Source organism: Thermobia domestica, chromosome 6, assembly GCF_964235325.1.
Source record: "Thermobia domestica chromosome 6, izTheDome1.hap1.1, whole genome shotgun sequence".
Taxonomy (NCBI): domain Eukaryota; kingdom Metazoa; phylum Arthropoda; class Insecta; order Zygentoma; family Lepismatidae; genus Thermobia; species Thermobia domestica.
Window position 1 is genome coordinate 264,048,560 of NC_137459.1, and position 24,067 is coordinate 264,072,626.

Below are 24,067 nucleotides of genomic sequence, written 5' to 3' on the forward strand. Positions count from 1 at the left end.
GTTTCACATTATGTCATTTCACATATTGATAGAGGTATTTGCAAAAGACACATTACTCGTTTATCTTGAAAGATTTTTTGTGAATCTGAATACGCTTAAACCAGAAGTACTGTATATAAAAACTCTCTCTCTCTCTTGTTGCCAAGAATGAAAAGCCTCCATCAAAAATTACATAACCTTTAACTGTTTTCGTAAAACAAGTTATTTCTTCTTTTTCGTGTTTATATCTGTCATTTTTTTTATGCAGTCTTTTTGCTCTGGAATAGAAAAGCAGGCTGTGTTCCATGTATACACACTGCTTTTTTTCTATACATCGCACACTTTCTCGCGCCAAACACACACACACATATTTAAACTTACACACGACCACCTTTAGATAAATACAAACCAAACACAGGAAAATCATCAATGAATAATTATTAAGACCAAAGAGATTTAATACTAATATGCATCCTAACTTCAACTTGGATGATGAGGTCCTTATTTATGTATCTGCAAGTACAAAACATTTTTCTTTATAAACGATCCACAAACACTAGTGATGCACTACTTTCCTTTTTGTTTCTCATATGGCTCGTTGCTTATCCATTTCACACTGACGACGGATTTCGGCATTCATTAAGAATTGAGTGTGCAGCGTCAACCTTCATTCAACTGGTTTTAATGCAGTTTTAGAATGTATGCACGGCCAACGACACAAAAATGGTTTGGAACGTGCAAACGACGTGTAAGGATTTAGATTTTGCCTTATATTCAGTTTATTCAATTTTGACATTTTATTCAGGTTTACTTTTACTAATGTCCTCCACTTGATTTGACTTCTTCCTGTAAATATTAAAGCTTAAACTTAGCAGCTAATATTATATTATTTCAGGTTAATTTATGGGTAAGAGGTAAGCGTATGCGCTTTCTGGCATTGAAGACCTGGCATCATTTCTGACCAGAATCTATTGTGGTTCGATTTCCACGTTTCTCCACAGGTTCCATACCATATTGCTACGCTTTGGAAAGGGCCGTCAATGTCAAGATTACGTCTTCGGTTGTTGAATTTTAGTTTGCTAAGGTAATGTATTCAAGATTCTACTCAATTCTTGCTTTTGATGCAGTGGTATATTTTTCAGTACGGAGTATATTCGCTTTTGGTCTTCCAACTTTAGAAACAAAGATATTCAAATATAACAATTCATGTATATAAAGTTTCAAATTATGCTATTTCAGATATTGATAGAGGTATTTGCAAAAGATAAAACACATTGTTTTTTTCTCTTGATAGATGTTATCTGAATCTGAATTACCGATGAATGATTATAAGATGGAAGAACATATAAGTGATTAAGCATTTCATATTTCTTGCACTCAACAATTAAACAAGCTACACTCATGTTTGAACTTCAATTTAAAAGTCTAATTTGTCATATAACTATAATTTCTCCTAAATACGTTTTATATAATCATAGATCGCATTCGTCATTATTATATCCGTTTGAAAACTATATATTTACTTAAAATAATCTAAGCTTTGGCATTGTTTTCAATGAAGGGATTTATACATTGCCTGAATTTATGAAAAAGAGAAGTATTTTCTCGTTTTAGTAGATTATTGAAATAGCATTAGTAACTTTTCTTTCTTGCTTTATGTCAATCCCTCGTTCGTTGCCTTTCGTGGATTTTCTTTAAGCATGTTACTTTTCTCTTTTGATACATGATAAGAGTGTTGTGAAAAATGATAAATTTATATTGACACTTCTTCCAAAGAGTAATATATATCTATTGAAAAACGTATGTTTTATGATATAGTTTGCTTGGTAAAACACAATGCAACTCTACTGTATTTTGACGCTAGTAATCATTTTTTAATTAATATTACTTTTGCAAAATGCCCTTCTACATATTCAAACGTGAAAATCAGATGCGTCTGAACTCTTCGCATCGTCATAGGAGTGTAAGAGCAACGTCTTAAGATGATAAGAAAGAAAAATTGTTACTACCAAACAGCAAAAAGTGGATTAACACGAACGCTATACATCCTCTGCTAGTGAAGAGTACCAAATTTCGCTGAAACACTTAATTCTTCACGGAGAGTAATACGGTTGACAGCTAAAAATAAATATTCACTCAATACTTGAGATGATTAAGAGAAGAAAAATTTAAAAAATCACCATTACCTTATAAAGATCAAAGTAACTTTTCATCTTTTTTAAAATCCTAATCAATATACTTACTTATTGGCCTAGTACTTACATATATTAAGAATTAGTTGAACACTGATAAACCTTTTTAGAACTGGTTGTCACACTGTTTGATATTATCTGTGCTATACATGAAACTGAAATGACTTCTAGGGTACAAGAGGTATGTAAAAGGTTACATTAAGCTCTATGTTCTGTTTGCTAAAATTAGATATTGTGTTAAGATATGCTTTTACTGAAGTCTTTCAAATGCACTTGACTTCCTCCTGTAATACTTTGATGTTACACTTGGTACCTTAAATTATATTTTATCAGATTTCCCCCGTCGATAAGGTATTAGAATACACTCCTTTCACGTGAAAGACCCGGCTTTAGTTCTTGGCGAGTGTTGAAGTAGTTCTGAATCTATGTTAATCAGTAGTGCCTGTCTAATATATCCTCACTAGTGAAAGGGACGTTAAACTAAAAAAACATATTATATTTTTTCGGTCTTTAAGATTCCTCTTACTTAAAGAATGTCCGCAAGAATTTCTTAAAATTTTGGTTGTGATACTGCAGTATATAATTTAGTAGGGAGTATTTTGCATTATAATCTTTTAGTGTCAATTACAAAGATATACAAATGTTCTAATACTGCACGTAACCATGTAAAACATCTTTACACCTATTTCAACTTCAATCGCATTTTGTAATGTGTCATAAAACTATACTTTCCCCTAAATTGCTTTTGTATAATCACAAATCAATATTATCATCACTACTATCAATAGAAACTATGCATATAGATAAAACATCTTAACCTTTGATATAGTTTGGAGTGTGTGGATAGATAAAACATCATTAACGATCAAGTTACTAGCCTTAATATAATTAGCAACTATACGATACGTATTGTTTGTGTTTTTAATAAAAAAAAACACTACTACCATAGTTGGCAAGATCAACCTCTTCCAGTATCCCTTCTTTAACCAGAACTTCGATTTGTTCATAAAAATTTTTTCTTTATTTTTGGGAACTGGAAAAGGTGTATCTTTGAACGGTGTATTCTCTTTCAAATAGAGTCTCCCAATAAACCCTTTGATGCACCCAACCCTCTCAGAAATTACATCTGAGGATTTCTCTTTCATAAAGTCGATAAACGCGGTAACCTTAGGAGTTTCGTACTTCCACGAGTCTTGACCCAAACTGTGATTTTTCACCTGTGCGATACCGTGGTTAAATACCCGTGTGTTACCCTGAGACACTTTCGATAATCCCGAAGAATGGTCAATGGCTGGAACTTTTTATTTCGCTGAAGTATTTTATGAAAGTTCTCAGATTGTTCTAAGTCCACGTCCGATGCTTCAGAATCACTGCTATCCAGGTTCGAAACAACATTCTTATGTTCATTATCATCCACGAAATCAGTCACTTCCGAAGCACTAGCATCTCCTGATCTCTCAAAACCACTATTATGATTCGAAGGTTATTCTCCTTTCTATTTTTCTTTCTTCGACGACTCCCCCTCTTTTTCAGTGTGTCGCTCATGACAAGTTGCCCAGAGTTTGGAAAACTTTTACCCGATGAATCCGAATTTTGGACACAAAAAACGTTATCCAACGTGAAAGCACTAGCTGATGAAGGATAGACATCTAATACTGATTCCGAAGTTCTTTGGTTATTAAGAGTTTCAGTATTTAAAACCGACTTCGAAGAATCACCGTTTATCAAGGCTCGCTGGCAAAGGCGCATTTTATTTGCACCAACCTCATTAACTCGGTAAGAATCTTCCAAACCATAACATCTTCTGTCAGAATCCGAAAGCACTACATGTCCCATAGATGAAGATCCCCGAAAGGTCATTTCTCTCGCACCACCAGGTCTTTCAGTCGTAAATTGATCCCGAAAATAACTACCTTGTATTCTTTTTGTTCCAGAATTCCAACTATTCGGATAGTCATTGTTGGACATTTCATGTACAAAACTTGTATCCCTTCGGATAGAGTACCGTAGACGTTGTTCCGTTCTGAGTTAATTACACCCAAATTCTCGCCATAACGTAAACGAGAACTGGATATTCCTATTGCACCTTCAGAACTTCCAAAATTATCAGCTTGCCCTGTAGAACCACTAACTCCAGATCTTAAGTTCGATAAGTTCGCATACATTGCTTTCCTCCCACATGACATTCAATTTACACCACCTTGTCCATTTGGACTCACTGATGAAGCACCATGAGCATTTCCTGATGTCTCTGTAATTGAATTCTCATGTGGTGAATATTGGCTCCAGGACATTTCATTCGCACCATGTATGACACTGGTCGATGGTTCTGATCGATAACCATCCGCAATATAAGATAACGTATTCTCAATAGGATTTCCAAATTCCACTTCAGAATCTATGATCGCTCGAAGTTGTCCTAGCTGGATTTCATGCGGTGCACGTATCTCCAAAATCCTCGATTCAGCATCCGCTAAATCCAAATTGTATTGAATTCCCTCACCACGCAAGCCATAATTAAAAATGTCCTCATAGATGAAGATTGAAACCATCTTATCATCAATAGTTCCAACTTGACTCCGTAACCTATGACCCTTGACATCATTCGATCTCAACTAGCCGTCACGAGATACAGACTTAAACCCTTTTGGTTGGAAAATGGATTGACGAACAGTCTTCCTAGAATTCAAAGCAATCCTACGCTTGCCATTGCGGAGAACCACAACATTTTTCGAATAATCGATAACTGAATTCGTCGAACGCAAAAATGGAGTTCCAAGTAAGCACCTACAAGGCAACTGGTCAACCACCTTGAAACAAACTCTTTCAAAGTGCCCTGAAAGATTTAATGTCAAGACAATTTCTGTATTCGTAGAAAAATGCAACCCAGAAGGTGCATTCACTAAATTTTCTTGTGTTATAGAAATCTTGTCCTCTAATCCGCAAGCACAAACTAAGTCTATTCCAACCATGTTAAAACTCGCACCCCCATCAATTCATATGTCCGTCATCTGGTTGTTGATTCTCCTCACAACAAAAGATGCAACAGTATTGTCCATCTCGGAAGGAATCTGCGATGGAGCTGATCTCGCTTCACGTAGGTTCAGAGAAGTATATAGGACCCCTGGAATCCCGAAAATCCCGAGTTTCCCATTAATCGTCTCGATTTATTTTCATAAAGGGTTGATCTAATATTATTTTCTCACAAGGTGCCATTCACCGTAGTTTCATGCTGATATGTTCCTTTATTATGATAACTAGATATCAGAGTATTTGATTTTTTCCTAAAATTACCCACTTCCTTATTGTAATCTACATGATCTCTAAAACTCAATACATGTTTTTCTGCTATTTCCAATAACTCCATACGCGTAGTAGGTATATAGTTATTCAAAATTCTAAATTTCTAATTTGGGTTCATCCCACACACAATAATATTCACTAATTCTATTTCTGGACCTTCAAACCCCAATACATTCATAGCAATGATAACCGATCTAACATAATCATGGATTTGTTCGGATAATTTTTGTCTTCTATAAACATAATCGGAAACAAACGAATGTCTTCTGACAGGAGTAACAAAATTATTTAACAACCTTTCTCTTAAATTACACCAATTTATATTATTATTAATGGGAAACAAGATTTCCCTCAATAATGAGCTTGTACATTTGGCAACAATAACAGTTAACACCATACCGAGGGAATAGATTGTCTCTAATAGCGTTTCTTCGATCCTTAATAATAAATCAAAAACTAGCTGTCTATTACTCCCATCTGTTATGGCTATATTCTTGAATCTCAACTCAAGAGATTCACTGTTTCTCTTAAAGGCTAATTTTATCATTAGATTATGTTCAATGCTAGTTAAGTCTTGTCGGTTACAACCACCCAAAGTACCCGGTTCTGTGCTATGTCTCTCATCACCCTTGTTAACAGGCTGAAAAACGGGAGAGCTTTCGGAAAAGAATTTCTTATAAGCGACCACGAAGATTGAGATATCTATTAGTACCATTATCTCGAACATTCCCAACAGCATTATCACTCGAAGAATCTCGATCCACCAATCCCGTATTCGTGGATTGCCTTAACGGAGTCTCAAGGCAACTTGTCTTAAATCTCTCTGTGACTCACGCAAACTAGAAGCGTTAGTCAGTCTACTAAAGCCATAGCTAATAGAACGCAAGCTCTCATTATTTCTCCCCGAACTCCTACTTTTTTCCATAGAAACCCGTCTAGCATGTAGACTTCCATGTGTTGTCGGACTACGAGACATACTCAATTGCTCAAAATCTGAACGCAAATCGGTTTCACAATAACCCGTTCTATTACGCGTTACTAGTTCCGAATACCTTTCAGTTATATTAATTCTAACATACTCTGATCGATTAGACATCATAAACATTCGAAGATATATTTTTGTGTATATTAATACAAGAAGTATACAACAGGTTATCATAAACAAACTTAACACTAGTCTAACTACGGACACTACGACAAAACCAGGAGGACGAGAATGGATCAAACCTAACAAGCAAGAATTGACTTTAAATTCACTTTTTTAAGTACCTCCCTTGTTGTGAAATTATTAGGAAACAAAAAAAAAAAACTCAATGTTTAATTATAACAGAGTTTTGAAATATTTTAATGTCAACAAACATTAATGTAAATAATAAACAATATAAAAGCCATTGAAAAAAAAATGCATGTAAGAAGGAACTATTATGCAATCAAAATTTTTTGCCAGATAAAAAAAAAAAAAAAACATGTATGGAACTGATCGATTTGCAATTTTGTAGCTTTCCTATCCGCTGTCAGCGCCAGAGTATATGCCAAGAGTTCAACAGTCATGGATATAATACTCTCAAGATATGTTGAGCTGTCAGCAACACCCGAAGCACGACCACAAAAGGATCTACAAGGATGGACACCACCCGGTGGTACTCAGTGAAGACCGCAATCAGGGAAAGATAATTCATCATTTATTCAATTAGCAAGTATTGAAACACCAACCATAACATAGATACACTTATATCCATTAAATAATAACAACAACAACAATTCAACTTAAAAATTTTTATTTACAATATATATATATATATATATATATATATATATATATATATATATATATATATATATATACAGATGATATCTGCACGATCATATATCCAACGGTAATACAATATTCTGGGACGGTTTGTGTCTAGTAAGTAGAAATTCTTAATCTCGAATTAATTTACGCCAACTAATAAAAATATAAATTACCAAAATTCGATTGTAATTTCAATCTCAAATTTATATATAAATCCTCTACGAGATTTGACAACTTTTAACATTCCAAGGAAGAAGAATGAAAAAAAAATTGCTTAGCCTCAATTTCTCAAGTATTAGTTCTCAAATATATATTCCTGAAATTCAAAGAAGAAAAGATCTGGGGGGAGTGAACTTTAAACCTCAGCTACATCCAAAGGAAGAATCTGGGACTAACTATCATTTAAATGGTTACTTTAATTAGAATCCAACTAAGTTAATTTAGCAGTCATGCCTCACCACATAGGTCTTTCGTAATCGGCATCACATTGAATCTCTAAAAAAAAAAGAAAAAATCTTATCTCGATACCAATCAGCCTGAAATTATTCCAACAACTAACAAAAGGTATTCAATAAACTCCATTAAATGGCCTACAACCAATTTCATTAAGTGCTGAATTATCAAATGCAACCTAAATTTCATGCATAAATTTAATAAAGCACTAGATCTTACGCGTGACTCAAATGGAGACAATCAGACAACCCAGAAACATATAACATACACAAAGGACAACCAACTAGGAAATTAATTAAATGATACACACCTCACATTGACTCCATTATCATAGTTACCTCTGTATATCCTTGGTTTGGACAGCATTTCGACTTACGCAAAGTTTAAAAAAGAAGAATAATTTGTTATTGCTGTGTTAAATTGCTTCCAATTTCCGACCAAGGCTTAGGTCAATTGAAACAAGCAAAGTAAAATTTCTTATGTTTTTACCTTACGACCAGTAGACCAATTAGCTCTCTCTTTCAACAAGAGCAGCAAGAATCTTAGCACAATAAATAAACCAGAACAACGGGTATTATACTCAGGCCCAATTTTCCTCACTTTGTATGCTCGAGCAATTAGCTGTTCTTTGATGTCCCACCTTCGTATGTCACCAGTTGGTCAGCAGAACTGTCACAATATAAAGGGCGAGAGAGCTTTGACACGGTATTATGAACAAGCTTATTTTTAACAAACCAAATTAACTTCTGCTCGCACTTGCATCTCCTGCATCGGCATTCCACCATTTAGTCAGATTGTAAAAATAGCGCACACAACGAGTACTACGGGGAAAAATACATTCAGAGACAATCACTTTACGAGGATTAAGCCATCTAAGGCAGGATATCCAAGACAATTCTTTCTTGAATCTCCCCCATTCACATTCCACCATTCACGAAATTTAAATTAATTAATACTAATTATTTTTTTGATTAGGGAAATCCAAAGATTGCGCCAAACTTAGGCATTAGTGTCTAATGTTATCTTCTTACGTATGCCATTCACAAAACATGACAAAAAGATTCCAAACCTAAGATCTAAAGTACTTTCCAAATCGAGCAGGTTAACAAAAACCTTTAAAGCTGGTTCAAATATAAAGAGAGGCTAATAAATAAACTTCAATCTTAAAGAAAACTTTAACTGGTCTCACTTATACCGTTTCGTCAATTCCCGGTCAACGTGACACTCAACTTCTCTCAGTACTTCTTTTTGGAAAAGCACACGAAACAAATACGCAGCACAAACTCCTTATTCTTGCTTCCAATTTTAATTCAACACCAAATCCTCACTGAAAAAAGCAGGAAACTATAAATCAAGTCAAGATTGAATTCAACACGACCCATTAACAGACGTGCTTGATAGACCACGGAATACACGAGTAGAGCAGGGAATCCTCCCTCCTTTGGCAAATCATGAAAAACAGAACAGTAATGTACAATAGTACATCAAGAACAAAATACTGAGAGAATATAAAGGTCGCTTTAATGCAGAACCATTGGTAATGGAGTAATAGCATTTAGAGGCTATCTACAAACTACATTTAAAAACCTGAAACTATTGAAGTAGCAGAGACTGTTTGAAAATCGTAGCTACCACAATATATCACATTTAAACAGTGAAACGGTTGCATCTATTATTTACTATTTTTCTTCATTCATTTTTGCATAGACAATAATTTACATGCAAACGCTTTAACCAGAGGTACTGTATATACAAACTCCCTCTCTCACTTGCTACCAAGAATGAAAAGCCTCCAACAAAAAATACATAACCTCTAACTGTTTTCGTAAAACAAGTTATTTCTTCTTTTTTTGTTTATATCCGCCATATTTAATTTTATGCAGTCCTTTTGCTCTGGAAAAGAAAAGCAGACTTTGTTCCATGTATACTCATTGCTGTTTCTTTGTATACAACGCACACTTTCTCGCGCAAAACACACAAACCCATATTTAAACGTACGCACGACCACCTTTAGATAAATACAAAGCAAACACAGGACAATCATAAATGAATAATTATTAAGACCAAAGAGATTTAATACTAATATGCATCCTAACTTTCACTAGGAATGATGAGGTCCTTATTTATCTATATGCAAGTACAAAACATTTTTCTTTATAAACGGTCCATAAAAACTAGTGGTGCACCACTTTCCTTTTTGTTTCTTCTATGGCTCGTTACGTTTCACACTGACGACGGATTTCGGCATTCATTAAGAATTGAGTGTGCAGCGTCAACCTTCATTCAACTGGTTTTAATGCAGTTTTAGGATGTATCCACGGCCAACGACACTAAAACAGTTTGGAAGGTGCAAACCAGGTGTAAGGATTTAGATTTTCCTTATATTCAGTTTATTCAAGTTAGACATTTTCTTCAGGTTTACTTTTACTAATGTCCTCCACTTGATTTGACTTCTTTCTCTAAATATTAAAGCTTAGACTTAGCAGCTAATATTGTATTATTTCAGGTTCATTTGTGTGTAAGAGGTAAGTGTACGCGCTTTCTGGCATTGAAGACCCGGCGTCATTTCGTTCCAGAATATATTGTGGTTCTATTTCCACGTTTCTCCACATGTTCCAAAAAATATTGCTACGCTACGGAGAGGGCCGTTAATGTCAAGATTACGTCTTCGGTTGTTGAATTTTAGTTTGTTAAGGTAATGTATTCAAGATTCTACTCAATTCTTGCTTCTGATGCAGTGGTATATGTTTCAGTACGGAGTATATTCAATTTTTGTCTTCCAACTTTAGAAAGAAAGATATTCAAATATAACAATTCATGTATATAAAGTTTCACATTATGCTATTTCACATATTGATAGACGTATTTACAAAAGATAAAACACAATGTTTTTTTTTGTCTTGATAGATTTTATCTGAATCTGAATTACCGATGAATGATTATAAGATGGAAGAATATATAAGTGATTAAGCATTCGTGATATCTTTCACTAAACAATTAAACAACCTACACACATGTTTGAAGTTCTATTTAAAACTCTAACTTGTCATATAACTATAATTTCTCCTAAATACGTTTTGTATAATCATAGATCGCATTCGTCTTTGTTATATCCCTTTGAAAACTATATATTTACATAAAATAATCTAAGCTTTGACATTGTTTTGAATGCAGCGATTTATACATTGCCTGAATTTATGAAAAAGTGAAGTATTTTCTCGTTTGTAGTAGATTATCGAAATAGCATTAGAGGCTTTTCTTTCTTGCTTTATGCCAATCCCTCGTTCGTAGATTTTCTGTCCGCATGTATGTCTGCTTTCTCTTTTGATATACAATTAGAGTGTTGTGAAAAATGACGAATTTATATTGACACTTCTTATAATATTAATTATATATATATATATATATATATATATATATATATATATATATATTGAAAAACACAATGCAACTCTACTGTATTTTGACACTAGTAATCATTTTTTAATTAATATTCCTTTTGCAAAATGCCCTTCTACATATTCAAACGTGAAAATCAAATGCGTCTGAACTTTTCGTATCGTCATAGGAGTGTAAGAGCAACGTCCTAACAATGATAAGGAAGAAAAATTGTTACTACCAAACAGCAAAAAGTGGATTAACACGAATGCTTTACATCCTCTACCAGTGGAGAGTACCAAATTTCGCTCTAACACTTAACTCTTCCCGGGGAGAAATACGGTTGACAGCTAGAAAGTAAATATTCACTGAATATATGAGATGATTAAGAGAAGAACAATTTAAAAAAAAAATCACCTTTACCTTATAAAGATCAAAGTAACTTTTGAAATTTTTTTAAAAACCTAATCAATATACTTACTCATTGTCCTACTTCTTACATATATTAAGAATTAAGTGAACACTGACAAATCTTTTTAGAACTGGTTGTAGCACCGTTTGATTTTATATGCACTATCCATGAAACTGAAATGACTTCTAGGGTACAAGAGGTATGTAAAGTGTTATATTAAGCTCTATGTTATGTTTGTTAAAATTAGATTATGTGTTAAGATTTACTTTTACTGAAGTCTTTTGAATGCACTTGACTTCCTCCTGTAATACTTTGATGTTAGACTTAGTACCTTAAATTATATTTTATCGGAGTTCCTCCGCCGGTAAGATATTAGAATAAACTCCTTTGATGTGAAAGACACGGCTTTAGTCCATGGCGAGGGTTGATGTAGTTCTGAATCTATGTTAATCAGTAGTTCCTGTCTAATATTTTTTCGCTACTGAAATTGACGTGAAACTCAAGATCAGTATTATATTTTTCTTTAAAATTCCTCTTACTTAAAGAAGGTCCGCAAGAATTTCTTAAAAACTTGTTTGTGATACTGCAGTATATAATTTAGTAGGGAGTATTTTGCATTATCATATATATATATATATATATATATATATATATATATATATATATATATATATATATATATATATAGGGTATCTCAAAAGTGCCCTCAAATATGGTAACTGTTATTATCAGAGTTACAATTAAATGTAAGAGGGAAAACCATCTCCAAATATGATGTTTTCAATCTAAAGTGAAGTAAGTTTTCAAATCGGACAAGCCGTTTGGGCTCTGCACTTTTTGTTCGCCCGATGTTATATAAAAATGCAACGTTGCCACTTACCTGAACCCACGACATAAATGAATGATGTGATTGTTTGAAATGCGGGCTGGCCATCGACACTTTACCATAAGACAGTAACTTTATTCACTCATATTGTAGGTCCAGGTAAATGGTAACGTTGCAATTTTATTTAACATTGGGCTCATAAAGAGTGCACAGCCGAAAGAGCTTTTCTGATTTGAAAACTTCCTTCACTTTAGATTGAAAACTTCATCCCCTCTTACATTTTGTTGTAACTCTAATAATAACAAAGTTACCCTGTGTCATGGGACTTTTGAGACATCCTATATATATATATATATATATATATATATATATATATATATATATATATATATATATATATATATATATATACAGGGTGGTTAAGTAATGTTGGACAGCCCTGAATAAGTCGAGAACCAGAAGATATATTAGCGAGAGTGTGGTGGGTTCAGATACTTGTGGAAGGGGGACATCTTTTGAGGTACCTCACAATGTTACCAGGTCTACAATGTTGCCAGCACAGTAAAAAGTTGTATTTTTTTTAAATGGAACATATAGGAGTTTATGCCATCAAAACAATTAGTACGGAATGTGAATACGAACAAGCGAAATCGCACCTGTCAGCGTTGCCAAATAAAGAAGTTTTAAAGCTTCAGAGATCGAGAAATTAAAGTGTCTGTACAGCAAGACTAGGAAAAAGGCAAGAAAAATAATACTACGGATTGTAAAGGAGTAACCGAAATAGTAAACCAGAGAACGCACAGCTTCCAGTGAGTAACAGGGTTGCCACAGCAAAGGGGGAAAAAATTGAAAATTTTGCAGTTGCCATAGGAGGAAAAGTGCCCATATGACGTAATGCTGGAAACACCATAGAAAGTCTATGTAAGATTCAAGAATCCTAATAGCGTTTGTTCGAAAGCGATATCTCTAACCGTTCCCGAGATACACGAAAGGTGTGCGGGGTTTGGAACACTGCATAATAATTCCCTCACCCTCCAAACTACAGGAATGAGTAATGAAAATGACACGCCCAACAAAATGTAAGAACTACATGGGTCTAATCTTCAAATAGAAGGCAATGATACCTTTATGTTTACAAGAACATATGATGAAGTGTGGGATTTTCCCCGTAACTCGTGCGGGACAAGGGAACATCATTGTCACGCAACGTCCGTGACAATATACACATTATGGTACACTAATGCTATACCCTCTCCTTTAGATCCCCTAAAAATTAAAAATATCCACTGTTGGTAAAAATAAAAAGTTCCAACTTTAGAGTGGTTTTATAGGGAACTGAAAATATCTTTCCCATGTTATTTATATGCAACACCTTTTAACCCCCAAATTATTGGGCACTTAATGTAGGGTTACAATGCTTAAATTTGACATGATTTTAGCTTTTCGGGACTAACTGACAGAAAAATTGCCAAATTGAATATTTTTAATTTTTAGGGGATCTAAAGGAGAGGTGAAGAACTTCCGCATATTATTTAAATGGGACTTTTTTGGATCTATAATCTCATATTTTAGGGACTTGGAATTGAAATAAAATTTAAAATTTGGCCTGCTTATACGTTTTTGTTAGCGTTAACTGAGTAATTTGCTAAAAATAAAAATTTCCAAATGTAGAGTGGTTTTATGGGAAACTGAAAAATCTTCCCCATGTTATTTATATGGGATATCTTCTACACCCCAAAATGTTTAAAGACTTCCGGCAGGACTAGAATGATGAAATTTCGTAAGAGTGTAGGACTACCGTACAGGAAAATTGCCAAAACTGAATATTTTTAGTTTTTAAGGGGTCTAAAGGGGGATGCAGAAATTCCCATGTTATTTAAATAGGCGTTTTCTTAGGATAAAAAAATCCTTTTAGATAGTTGAAATAGGAAAGAAAAACTTCAAATTTGGTAGAATTGTGGATTTAAGGGGTGCGAGGCCATAGACCGAGTAAAATTTTCTCAGCAAATGACAGATATACATTTATCTATAACTAGATTTCTCAAAGGTGCAAATTAAGGATAAGAATGCAAATACAAAACCATTACTCAAATCCGATCTTTTCAACCAAACGGACTTAGTTCCTTCAAGCGTAGTATTTTGTCAAGTTGTATTACCGTGCAGGTATTTTGTAAGTTGTGTTCCCCAGTGCATGCATTTTGTAAGTTGAATGTCTTAGTGCAACTTTACTTTAGATGGCATAATCATTATGACTAAAATTGTGAACCAAAGACGGCTACGTTAAATGAAAACTATCATCAAATTTTACTAGGTTGCTTACTTACACAGACAGATTTGTTCCACAATCCAGGTGGAATGAGGAATCTGAGATAGGGCTTTATACAGCGTCGTTTTGACGTATGATTAGCGTCATATAAAAGTCCTGACTACTGCAGGAAACATGTTAGTCGAACTCTTTAGTAATCACACGTCAGAATGATTCTGCCTAAGTTCCCGCAGCGAGTAAAACTACGCGATTAGCACGGGTGTTAGGGTGCCGAAGGCGCTATTTGAATTTTTCTGGTTTAATATTACACGGTTATAGTCCGAATCTAAAAGGAGCAGTGATGATGATTATCAAAATGATAGACTGAAGGAAGTGGGAGACACCGAGAAAATACAAGAGCACTATGGGTCCTACATAAAGTCTTCCTGGCGAAAAGTGGGACCGAAACAGCGATTTCGTGCGCCAGAAATGATCTACCGAGCTATTTACAGCTAATTTTATTAAAATCTGCTAGTATATTTAACCTACTTCAATTCTCCAAGTGTTTAGCAAGTACTTGCTTTTGCACCATGATTGCTCTACTTCGTATATCACATGATCTTCAACAATAACAAGCTCAAGTATGGATTCTGTAAGTCTTGTTTATAGTGGCATATATTCAAAACAATTTCACGCTATCTTTCAGTACTGGTTCATACTTGATACTATGCACACCTGAAGATAATAACAGTTCCGAATAAGAACACTTTTATCCAGAAACAATCGCAGGATTTTTCCAAGGGTGGGGAAGGGGCAAACGACAGACATAATTGATGCACATAACGCATAATGCAAAACAATTATTATTGAGGCTTATTGCATAACTTTGTGGACTACATTAAATAGGTCTATATTAAATATTCTAGTAGGTGTAACCAAATATAATGTGCCTTCACGTGTGTTTCAGGATAAAAGAGTTTTGAAACAACCAAACACCTTTCGAAAATGCAAGGTAAAGCGATTGTCCCTTTGCCTTCGCTGCGGACGCTCATTGCCTTATCGTTGAAAGAGCATATTGCTTTGTTTAATGGTATCATTCACCTAATTCGTCTAAACCGGTTATTAAAATTTCTCAGGTTCTTGGAACCGGTTGTTAAAATTATATCTCCACTTCCATACACGGTAGTTACGGAAACAACAATTTTCTAAATTTACGAGGTGTCAAAAAACCTTTAAAACTTTAAAAAAAGAAAAAAAAATGAATGAGTATGGAACGAGGCCGGTAGCTAGCCCAAAAGCACCGTCTTCCACAATGAATACAATCATGTCCATGGCTTTTCTCGACGCCATTACTCCTCAACCCTTCCCCAATAAGTTTCCGTATGTTGCAAAATGCGTACGTTTTGACCTTACCATTCTGTCGAGCACCCAAGAAAACACCCCAGTACTAAAAATGAAGCGTGTATATAAAAGTTACTTCAAACTTTTTTAGAACTGTTCAATTTTGAACTTTTAACGCTCATAATTCGAACAAGCTTGCGATCGAGGATTTCTCCGGTTGCCTAATTGTTTCAAATGTAAAACGATGTCGACTCAGCATAGTATCAATATGAAATCAAAGTAACACCCCACAACCTTCCCTAATTAGTGAAATTAATTAGTCTTTTCCACTAAGGGATTCAGGCAACTATTCGTGATTATATGAGCAAATTAAGTTTCAGCAAAAATAAACAAAGAAAGGAAAGAAAAGAAAAAAAGAAATAACACATATTAGGTTACATATTTAACGTTTAAAATGGTCGTCAACAGGAAAACGGTAATATAATATTCATATTCCGTAATGAGACAACTACTTGTAAAATAATTTATGCTTGTAAGTGAAAATTTCATAAAACTGAGCACAGGAGTAGCAAAATCTAACATCAAGCGCCATCTTACGTACTCATCTTAAAACTGATTAAGTTTTCCTCTTATATGTTACAAGGTAGTTTTTACGTCATTTCTCTTGCCTTTATCTAACACTGATTCATTCATTTATTGTTTATATTAGTATTGTCAATACACTGTATTCATACGGTATGACAGCTTGGCAAGGTTGGCAGTCACTTGCTTTCAGCTTTTCAGACTTCATGTTGTGAGAACCATCAACAAGCATGATACGAGCTTGTTGAAACAACATTATTGATGATTGTTATAACTGGGCTATTCCAGCGTTCAGTAAAACGTATTATTATTATTATTATTCAAAACCATGGTTCACTGCTACAACCATGTAATTATTATTCTTTCTAGATTCGGAATTCTTATGTGTGCAACCGACTACATCCTAACGCGAAGCCAAGGAACGTTAGTAAAACGTTTCATAGTAAATCACCTCTATCTAAAGTAATTATAGTGCTTGTTGAAAGAACAACAACAGTAGCCCTGAATAGGATCGAACCAACGACCTACATCGTAGCCCGAATCGTTAACCAATACATCACAAGAACACCTGATCTGGTTTGTGCACTGTAAAATGTATATTGTCACGGACGTTGCGTGACAATGGTGTCTCCGTGTCCCATAAGAGTTACTGGGAATATCCTACACTTCATTATATTCTTATAAACATAAAGGTATCATTGCCTTCTATTTGACGATTAGACCCATGTAGTTCTTACATTTTGTTGGGCGTGTCATTTTCATTACTCGTTCCTATAGTTTGGATGGCGAGGGAATTATTATGCAGTGTTGCAAGCCCCGCACACCTTTCGTGTATCTCGGGAACGGTTAGAGATATCGCTTTCGAACAAATGCTATTAGGATTCTTGAATCTTACATAGACTTTCTATGGCGTTTCCAGCATTACGTCATATGGGCACTTTTCCTCTTACGGCAACTGCAAAATTTTCAAATTTTTCCCCCTTTGCTGTGGCTACTCTGTTACTCACTGGATGCTGTGCGTTCTCTAGTTTACTCTTTCTGTTACTCCTTTTCAATCCGTAGTATTATTTTTCTTGCCTTTTTGCTAGTTTTGCTGTACGGACACTTTAATTTCTTGATATTTGAAGCTTTATAAATTCTTTATTTGGCAACACTGACAGGTGCGATTTCGCTTGTTGGTATTCACATTCTGTACTAATTCTTTTGATTGCATAAACTCCTATATGTTCCATTTTTAAAAAATACCACTTTGTATGTAGACCTGATAACATTGTGTGGTACCTCAAGGATGTCCCCCTTCCACAAGTATCTGTATCCACCAAACTCTCGCTAATATATCTTCTGGTTTCCGATTTATTCAGGGCTGTCCAACATTACTGAACCACCCTGAATATATGTAGATAGATAGAGATATATTAAACATAGGTGTTGACACTTAACAATTACTTATCGTCTTTTCGGGTGCAGAATGATACAAGCTCACTACTACATAGACGTATGGTCTTGTAGTATTAGAGCCCTCCAAACTTTGGACCTCTTGGAAGCAAAATTTCTGGGTGCACGCCTTCTTACTTTAAATATACTTAATATACAAAAATGCACTGTGAATTAGTGGTGTCAATGTGGTATAGTCGATCGGTCTAAGTCAAGCACTGTACCAAAGTGCTTCCAGTATTCCTGATTTTGTTGCTACTTTTAGTGGAATTGCAGCGTTTTTCTCAAAGAGTGCAAAATTTCATGATGAATTTCTAGGTCGGCGATTACCACATGCCTGTCCAATAAGGTGGAATTACGCGTTACGGTTTGTCAATATCGTTTACGAAAGAAAAATTAGCTTCGCCTGTTTTTTCTTACCATGTTGAAACATTAATCAGACTTGCAACATGATACTCGTTTTTATTATTCATGCATACTTATCAAATTTAGAAAACTTCGAGGTTTGGTTTCTTTCTGCAACTTTTCACAGCACTGTTGGTTGTCTCATAGAGTGCTTCCTTCGATCAGTATTTTCCGTCTTTCGTTATATACAAAGTTGTCTATACGAAGTTGTTGTTGTTTTTGAATTCCTCTGTCGTTTTTGACCAAAATCTCAGCTCGGTCCTTATTAACGAATATTTCAGCAGTCGAAGAAAGAGGAGATTATTGTGTTGCCTGGAAATACTATATCATTTATTAGAAAGATAATATTTGATAATTCAAATTAATGTTAAAAATTTGACGGGATCAATCCCAGTTCTACTTTGATATAAGTACGTGGCGTGACCACTTGTAAATTTGCTTTATAATTGATACAAATCTAATCTTGTTTGAATCTTTTTAAGGAAAAGAAATTAAAGAAAAATAATTGCATAAAAATTAAGGTTAGGTTGAGAATCTCCCCTGCCATTATTTTTGAATCAGTAACGTTTGAGAGTTGTATGGATTATTGTGTCCCTAGATAGCTTTGATACTATTCAGGATTCGATACCTAAGTAAGTAAAGAAAAGAAAATATTTCTAATTGGAATTCTTGAGGGTTTACGTCACATACAAAATACAATATTTCATTTATATAATTCTTATTCGTTGCACATAATATTTATTGTTATGCACTTTTTGCAATTCAATAAAATTATAAAACAAGGATTTTTGCGTGATTATTTTATAGATTGTGTGTATGTGTGTATGTTTGTGTTATTTGTTTCAGCTAAATTATTTGCACGTTATATTTAACTGAAGGTTGGTGAAAAGATACTGATTGAATCAATAAAAAAGTGAGGGTTGTTAGGGATTTTTTTTCTTTTTCAAAAATATTAAAAAGAATGTTACAACAAATTCTTTTCTTTTTCGATGTTTTACATTGTAAATTATTTTTATTTGCTTCTGTATTTGTAATAAATGTCGACTTGACGATTCTGTTAAAATTGCAGGACTCAGTGGCGGCTTTTGTTACAATTTCCCCCACATTGAGGGAAAAAAACGACAAATCTGGGAGCATCGTGAACTCAGGATACACAGTCTTAGCTAGGAATATAAAATTTCTCATTATTATGTTGCAAATATTAGAAATTTCTTTTTAAATCTAGACAAAAAACACATTGAAATTTTTATAAATCTTTATAGATTTTCCACTTCCCTATTTTTGACTAGTAAATTTGTATTTCGATGGTTGAGCGCCAAAAAGACGTAACTGCAATTTGGCGCTCATCCATCGATTTATATTTAACACGTTAATTATTTCTTTTTATATTTTGAAATGTCAATAAAAGTTATATTCATAACATTTTTCTAAAATATTTATTTGCAATATATCTCAATTTATGTATACTCTTATTAAAAGTTTATCTTTGAAAATATTTATTTGATAATATCTCAAGTTATGTATACTCTCATTAAAAAGTTTATCTTTGGCCAAAGATAAAATACAATTAAGTACACACAAAATACACAAAGACACAATTGGTCATCTTTTCCATTCGAAAGTAAAAGTGTATTGGGTGTAAAAAATCTCCTAATCACAAAAGGTCTGATCCATTTGTCGCTAAGCGACTTAGATATCTTTTCTCTTATGGACGATTTTATATGACTTCTAACTAAAACTCTGTCATTCATTTGAACAACAACTGGTCGTCTACCTTGATTAATCAGTTTTTTCCTCTTATACCAAGCCTTCTCCATATTGGATAAAGCATTCCCCCTTAACTCCTTACCTGATTTAACATAAAGATCAAGATCTGAAATGTGCCAACGGTTTTCTAATGGTGTAAAATTCGAACGTGCATAATAAAGTTCCATTGGAACACCTTCCAGTCCTGAATGTCCGCAGATGTTTAAAGAATATCTGAGTTCTGCAATAAGATTTGACCATTGTGTTTGTTTATCTGAGTAATAAGCTCTCATCGCCAATTTCGGAGTTTTCATGAATCTTTCCGCTGGATTCGGCTCTGGGTGGTACGGGCTACTTCTAATATGTTTAATACCCAATCCAATGAGAAACTTAGAAAAATACTCTGACACGAAAACAGAAGCGTTATCAGTTGCTAGAGTCTCCGGATACTGTAGACGACTGAAAATATCCATAAATATCTTAGCTAATAAGGTAGAAGTAATCTTATTCATTTTTTCTAGGATTACGAACCTACTTGCATAACCGACTCCTATTAAAATGAATTTCAAGCCTTGTGAAGATGGGAGAGGGCCAATAATATCATAAGCCCAACAAGAATTTATTCTTTTTTGCTATTTTGGATTCTAAGGGACCCATCTTCTTTTGATTCGATTCGTTAACAAGCTGACAAATATCACACGATTTCACATATTCTTTTACATCATTCACGACATTATTCCAAATAAATTTTTTCATGATTTCCTTGAAAGTTCGAAAAACTCCAGAATGAGAGCCTGTTCGCCGATCATCATGAAAATATTCAATAATAATGCGTTGTAGTCTTTATGGAATAACTATCTTGAATGGATTTATGATAGAGTTCGTCCTTTTCATCAAGATCTTATTATTCAAGGAATAACCTGTTACCTGTTCACCTGCTTCTAATCTTTCTAATATTCTTGATAATTCAGGATCATCTTTTTGTAAAACATGTATTGGTTCCCTAACTAATTGCAAACACCAAGTATTTGCTATTTTCATATTATGCCTAAATAAAGCAGACCAATAGGGCTGTCACAAATATTGAACTCAAAAGGATCATGCATCCGCGTTAAAAAAATCGGTTACAATATAATCTGAACGGATGTGGTGAATAACAAAATATAAGACGACACAAGGTCTCTACCAAAGGACCATACTTTGACAATCTCTTCGAGTTGTTTAGGACCCAACTCAATGCTTCATTATCAGTATATATATATCAAATCCTGAAACCAGATAATGTTTATATCTTGAAATAGTTTTACGAGACTGATAAACTCAATCTCGTAAATGCTTCTATGTTTGTCTGCTTCAGAAAGTCTCTTACTATAAAATGCTACAGGGACTGCTACACTGTCATCGTTTTTATGTTCAAGGACTCCTTCAATTGCACGTCCTCCTCCGTCAACATGTACTATAAATCTTGTATTTAAATCTGGTGTTTTAAGGACTGCATTGTTAATTAACAGATCTTTCAACTTATCCAGAATATTTTGTTCCTCACTTGTCCACGTAAATTTTCTTTTAATAGACCTAAGCTCACTTAAAGGACCCGTAATTTCCTGCAATTGAGGAACAAATTTAGAGTAATCTGAAAAAAGTCCTAATATTTTCATTAAGCCCCTTCGGTTCCTGGGTGGAGGTATATTTCTTATTGCAGACACTTTAGACGGATCTATTTCCATAGTGTTACCGTCTATGATATAGCCAAGGTACTTAATTTTCCTATAAAAGAACAAAGTCTTCTCTGGGGAAATCGTTATATTATATTTAAGAAAACGATCAAGTACTTTTGTCATCAATTTCTTGTGTTCTTCTTAAGTTTTTGTACTTAAAAGGACATCATCAAAATATATGCGTACACCCTCACTAACCAAATCTCCGAGAACCTTTTCCATTGCCCGGGCGAGTATATTACCTCCTGTTTAATTCCGACCTGAATTCGAGTAAATTGATAACTACCCTTAGGTGTTACTATTGTAGTTATTTCTCTAAGCTCTTCATGAAGGTAGATTTGTCGATATGCTTTCTTAAGATCTAATCTGGAAAACACTGTATTACCCGCCAATGAAGTCAAACATTCCTCGAGATTAGGCGAAGAACATACGTCATTAAAAATCAATGAGTTAGCCTTACAGATATTCCCTTCAAGACGATGGGTACCATCTTTATTTTTCACGAGAAAACACGCACTGCATAATTTGAGTGATCGACTTCAACTAATATCCCTTGGTCTATCAATTCCTTAATTTCAGAATCAAAAACCTGCTCCTTTTGTCGGGGTAAAGGGAATGATGTTTCTTTAAAATGTTTTTTGTTGTTGGAAGTGTAATCGACCAACGAAGTCTTTAAAACACCCTACTCTTTTATTTCTAACATTACTATAAGATGTTTTAACCTCAGATACAAAATTCTCAATATCCGAACTCGAATATTTCCAAGTCTTAAGCTTATCCTCCTCTTGAGTGCGTTTATTCACCTGTGTGTTTATACACTCATCATTAGTCGGTTTATTCACCTGTGTGCTTAATACAGATTAGTTCCTCCCCTTGTGAGTTAACTCCGGACCTAAATACTTTTTATTTCGATGTGATAATTTATAAAAATTACCAGTTTGTTCATGATCAATGTCCGAAGCTTGTGAGTCACTTTCTACATTATCAAATGGAGAAACGTCCATCTGTGTTAAAGGATTCTCTTTAGATACTATCTGGTTACAGGTGACACCTTCACTCTTTTCAAATTTCCTTTTCCTCCTTTTGTTCTTTTTCCTCTTCTTCTTTTCGACATAAGAATCTTTCTCGAATGCTTTGGGTGAGGATCATCTGAAGATTCTTGTGTGCGATATCTCAGCCCAATCCCCCAACAACCCTTTCCTTTTATTTGGTTCAATCAGATTCTTTCCAACAAACTTCAATTCAAAATAACGTGCAATTAAGTTAGCTTAAATGAAATAACACAAAAAACACATATAATCTGAAAAAATAATCACGCAGATTCCTTGAATTCCAAAAAAAAAAGTGGATAACAATAAATATTCTGTTGCAACGAATAACAATTATATAAATGAAATGTCGCATTTGTATGCGACGTAAACCCTCAAGAATTCCAATTAGAAACATTTTCTTTTCTTTACTTACTTATGTATCGAATCTCCTATAGTATCAAAGCTATCTAGGGACACAATAATTCATACAACTCTCAAACGATACTGATTCAAAAATAATGGAAGGGGGATTCTCCACCTAACCTTAATTTTTATGCAATTATTTTTCTTCAATTTCTTTCTCTTAAAAAGATTCAAACCAGATTAGATTTGTATCAATTATAAAGCAAATTTACAAGTAGTCACGCCACGTACTTATATCAAAGTAGCACTGGGATTGATCCAGTCAAAATTTTCAACTTTAATTTCAATTATCAAATACTCTCTTTCTAATAAATAATATAGTATTTCCAGGCAACCAAATGATCTTTTCCTTCGACTGCTGAAAAATTCGTTAATAGGGATCGAGCAGAGATTTTAGTCAAGACCGGTAGATGAATTCAGAAAAATACGGTCTAAACAACTTCGTCTCTATATTTATTGTTATCCATCTCTCTGCAAACCAACGATCTGGTAATTGGCGTAGTTAACCAAAATAATATCTTTCAATGCTTTTTTCTTTAATACCAGAATCGAATATTGGCATTGGGAACTAAAGTAAATCCATTGATTTTTAACGACTCCACCTTCCAGCTCCACTTTTCGACATTAACGAGAATATATCAGTTCACTCTTTTTTATACCTTCCAGATATATTCGTTATTGATAATTGTTAAACTTGGTCTCCTTTTAAACGCACTAAGAAAAAGTCAAACGAATTTCCCAACCACCGATAGAACATACTCGTGGTCGTGCAGCGAATCCACGCTTCCTCATGGTCACGAAAGC

The 24,067-nt window shown here is 34.2% G+C and overlaps 1 protein-coding gene across 1 annotated transcript in view; it reads right to left on the reverse strand.

Moving 5' to 3' along the window:
- Window positions 1-24,055, reverse strand: part of LOC145687531 (ribosomal protein S6 kinase alpha-5-like) — a 62,588-nt gene extending 38,533 nt beyond the window's left edge. The window contains 3 exon segments of the mRNA XM_081760992.1: window positions 20,195-20,494; window positions 21,461-21,695; window positions 24,023-24,055. Coding sequence (XP_081617118.1) covers window positions 20,195-20,494; window positions 21,461-21,695; window positions 24,023-24,055 — 568 coding nt within the window.
- Between the last annotated feature and the right edge of the window lie 12 nt (window positions 24,056-24,067).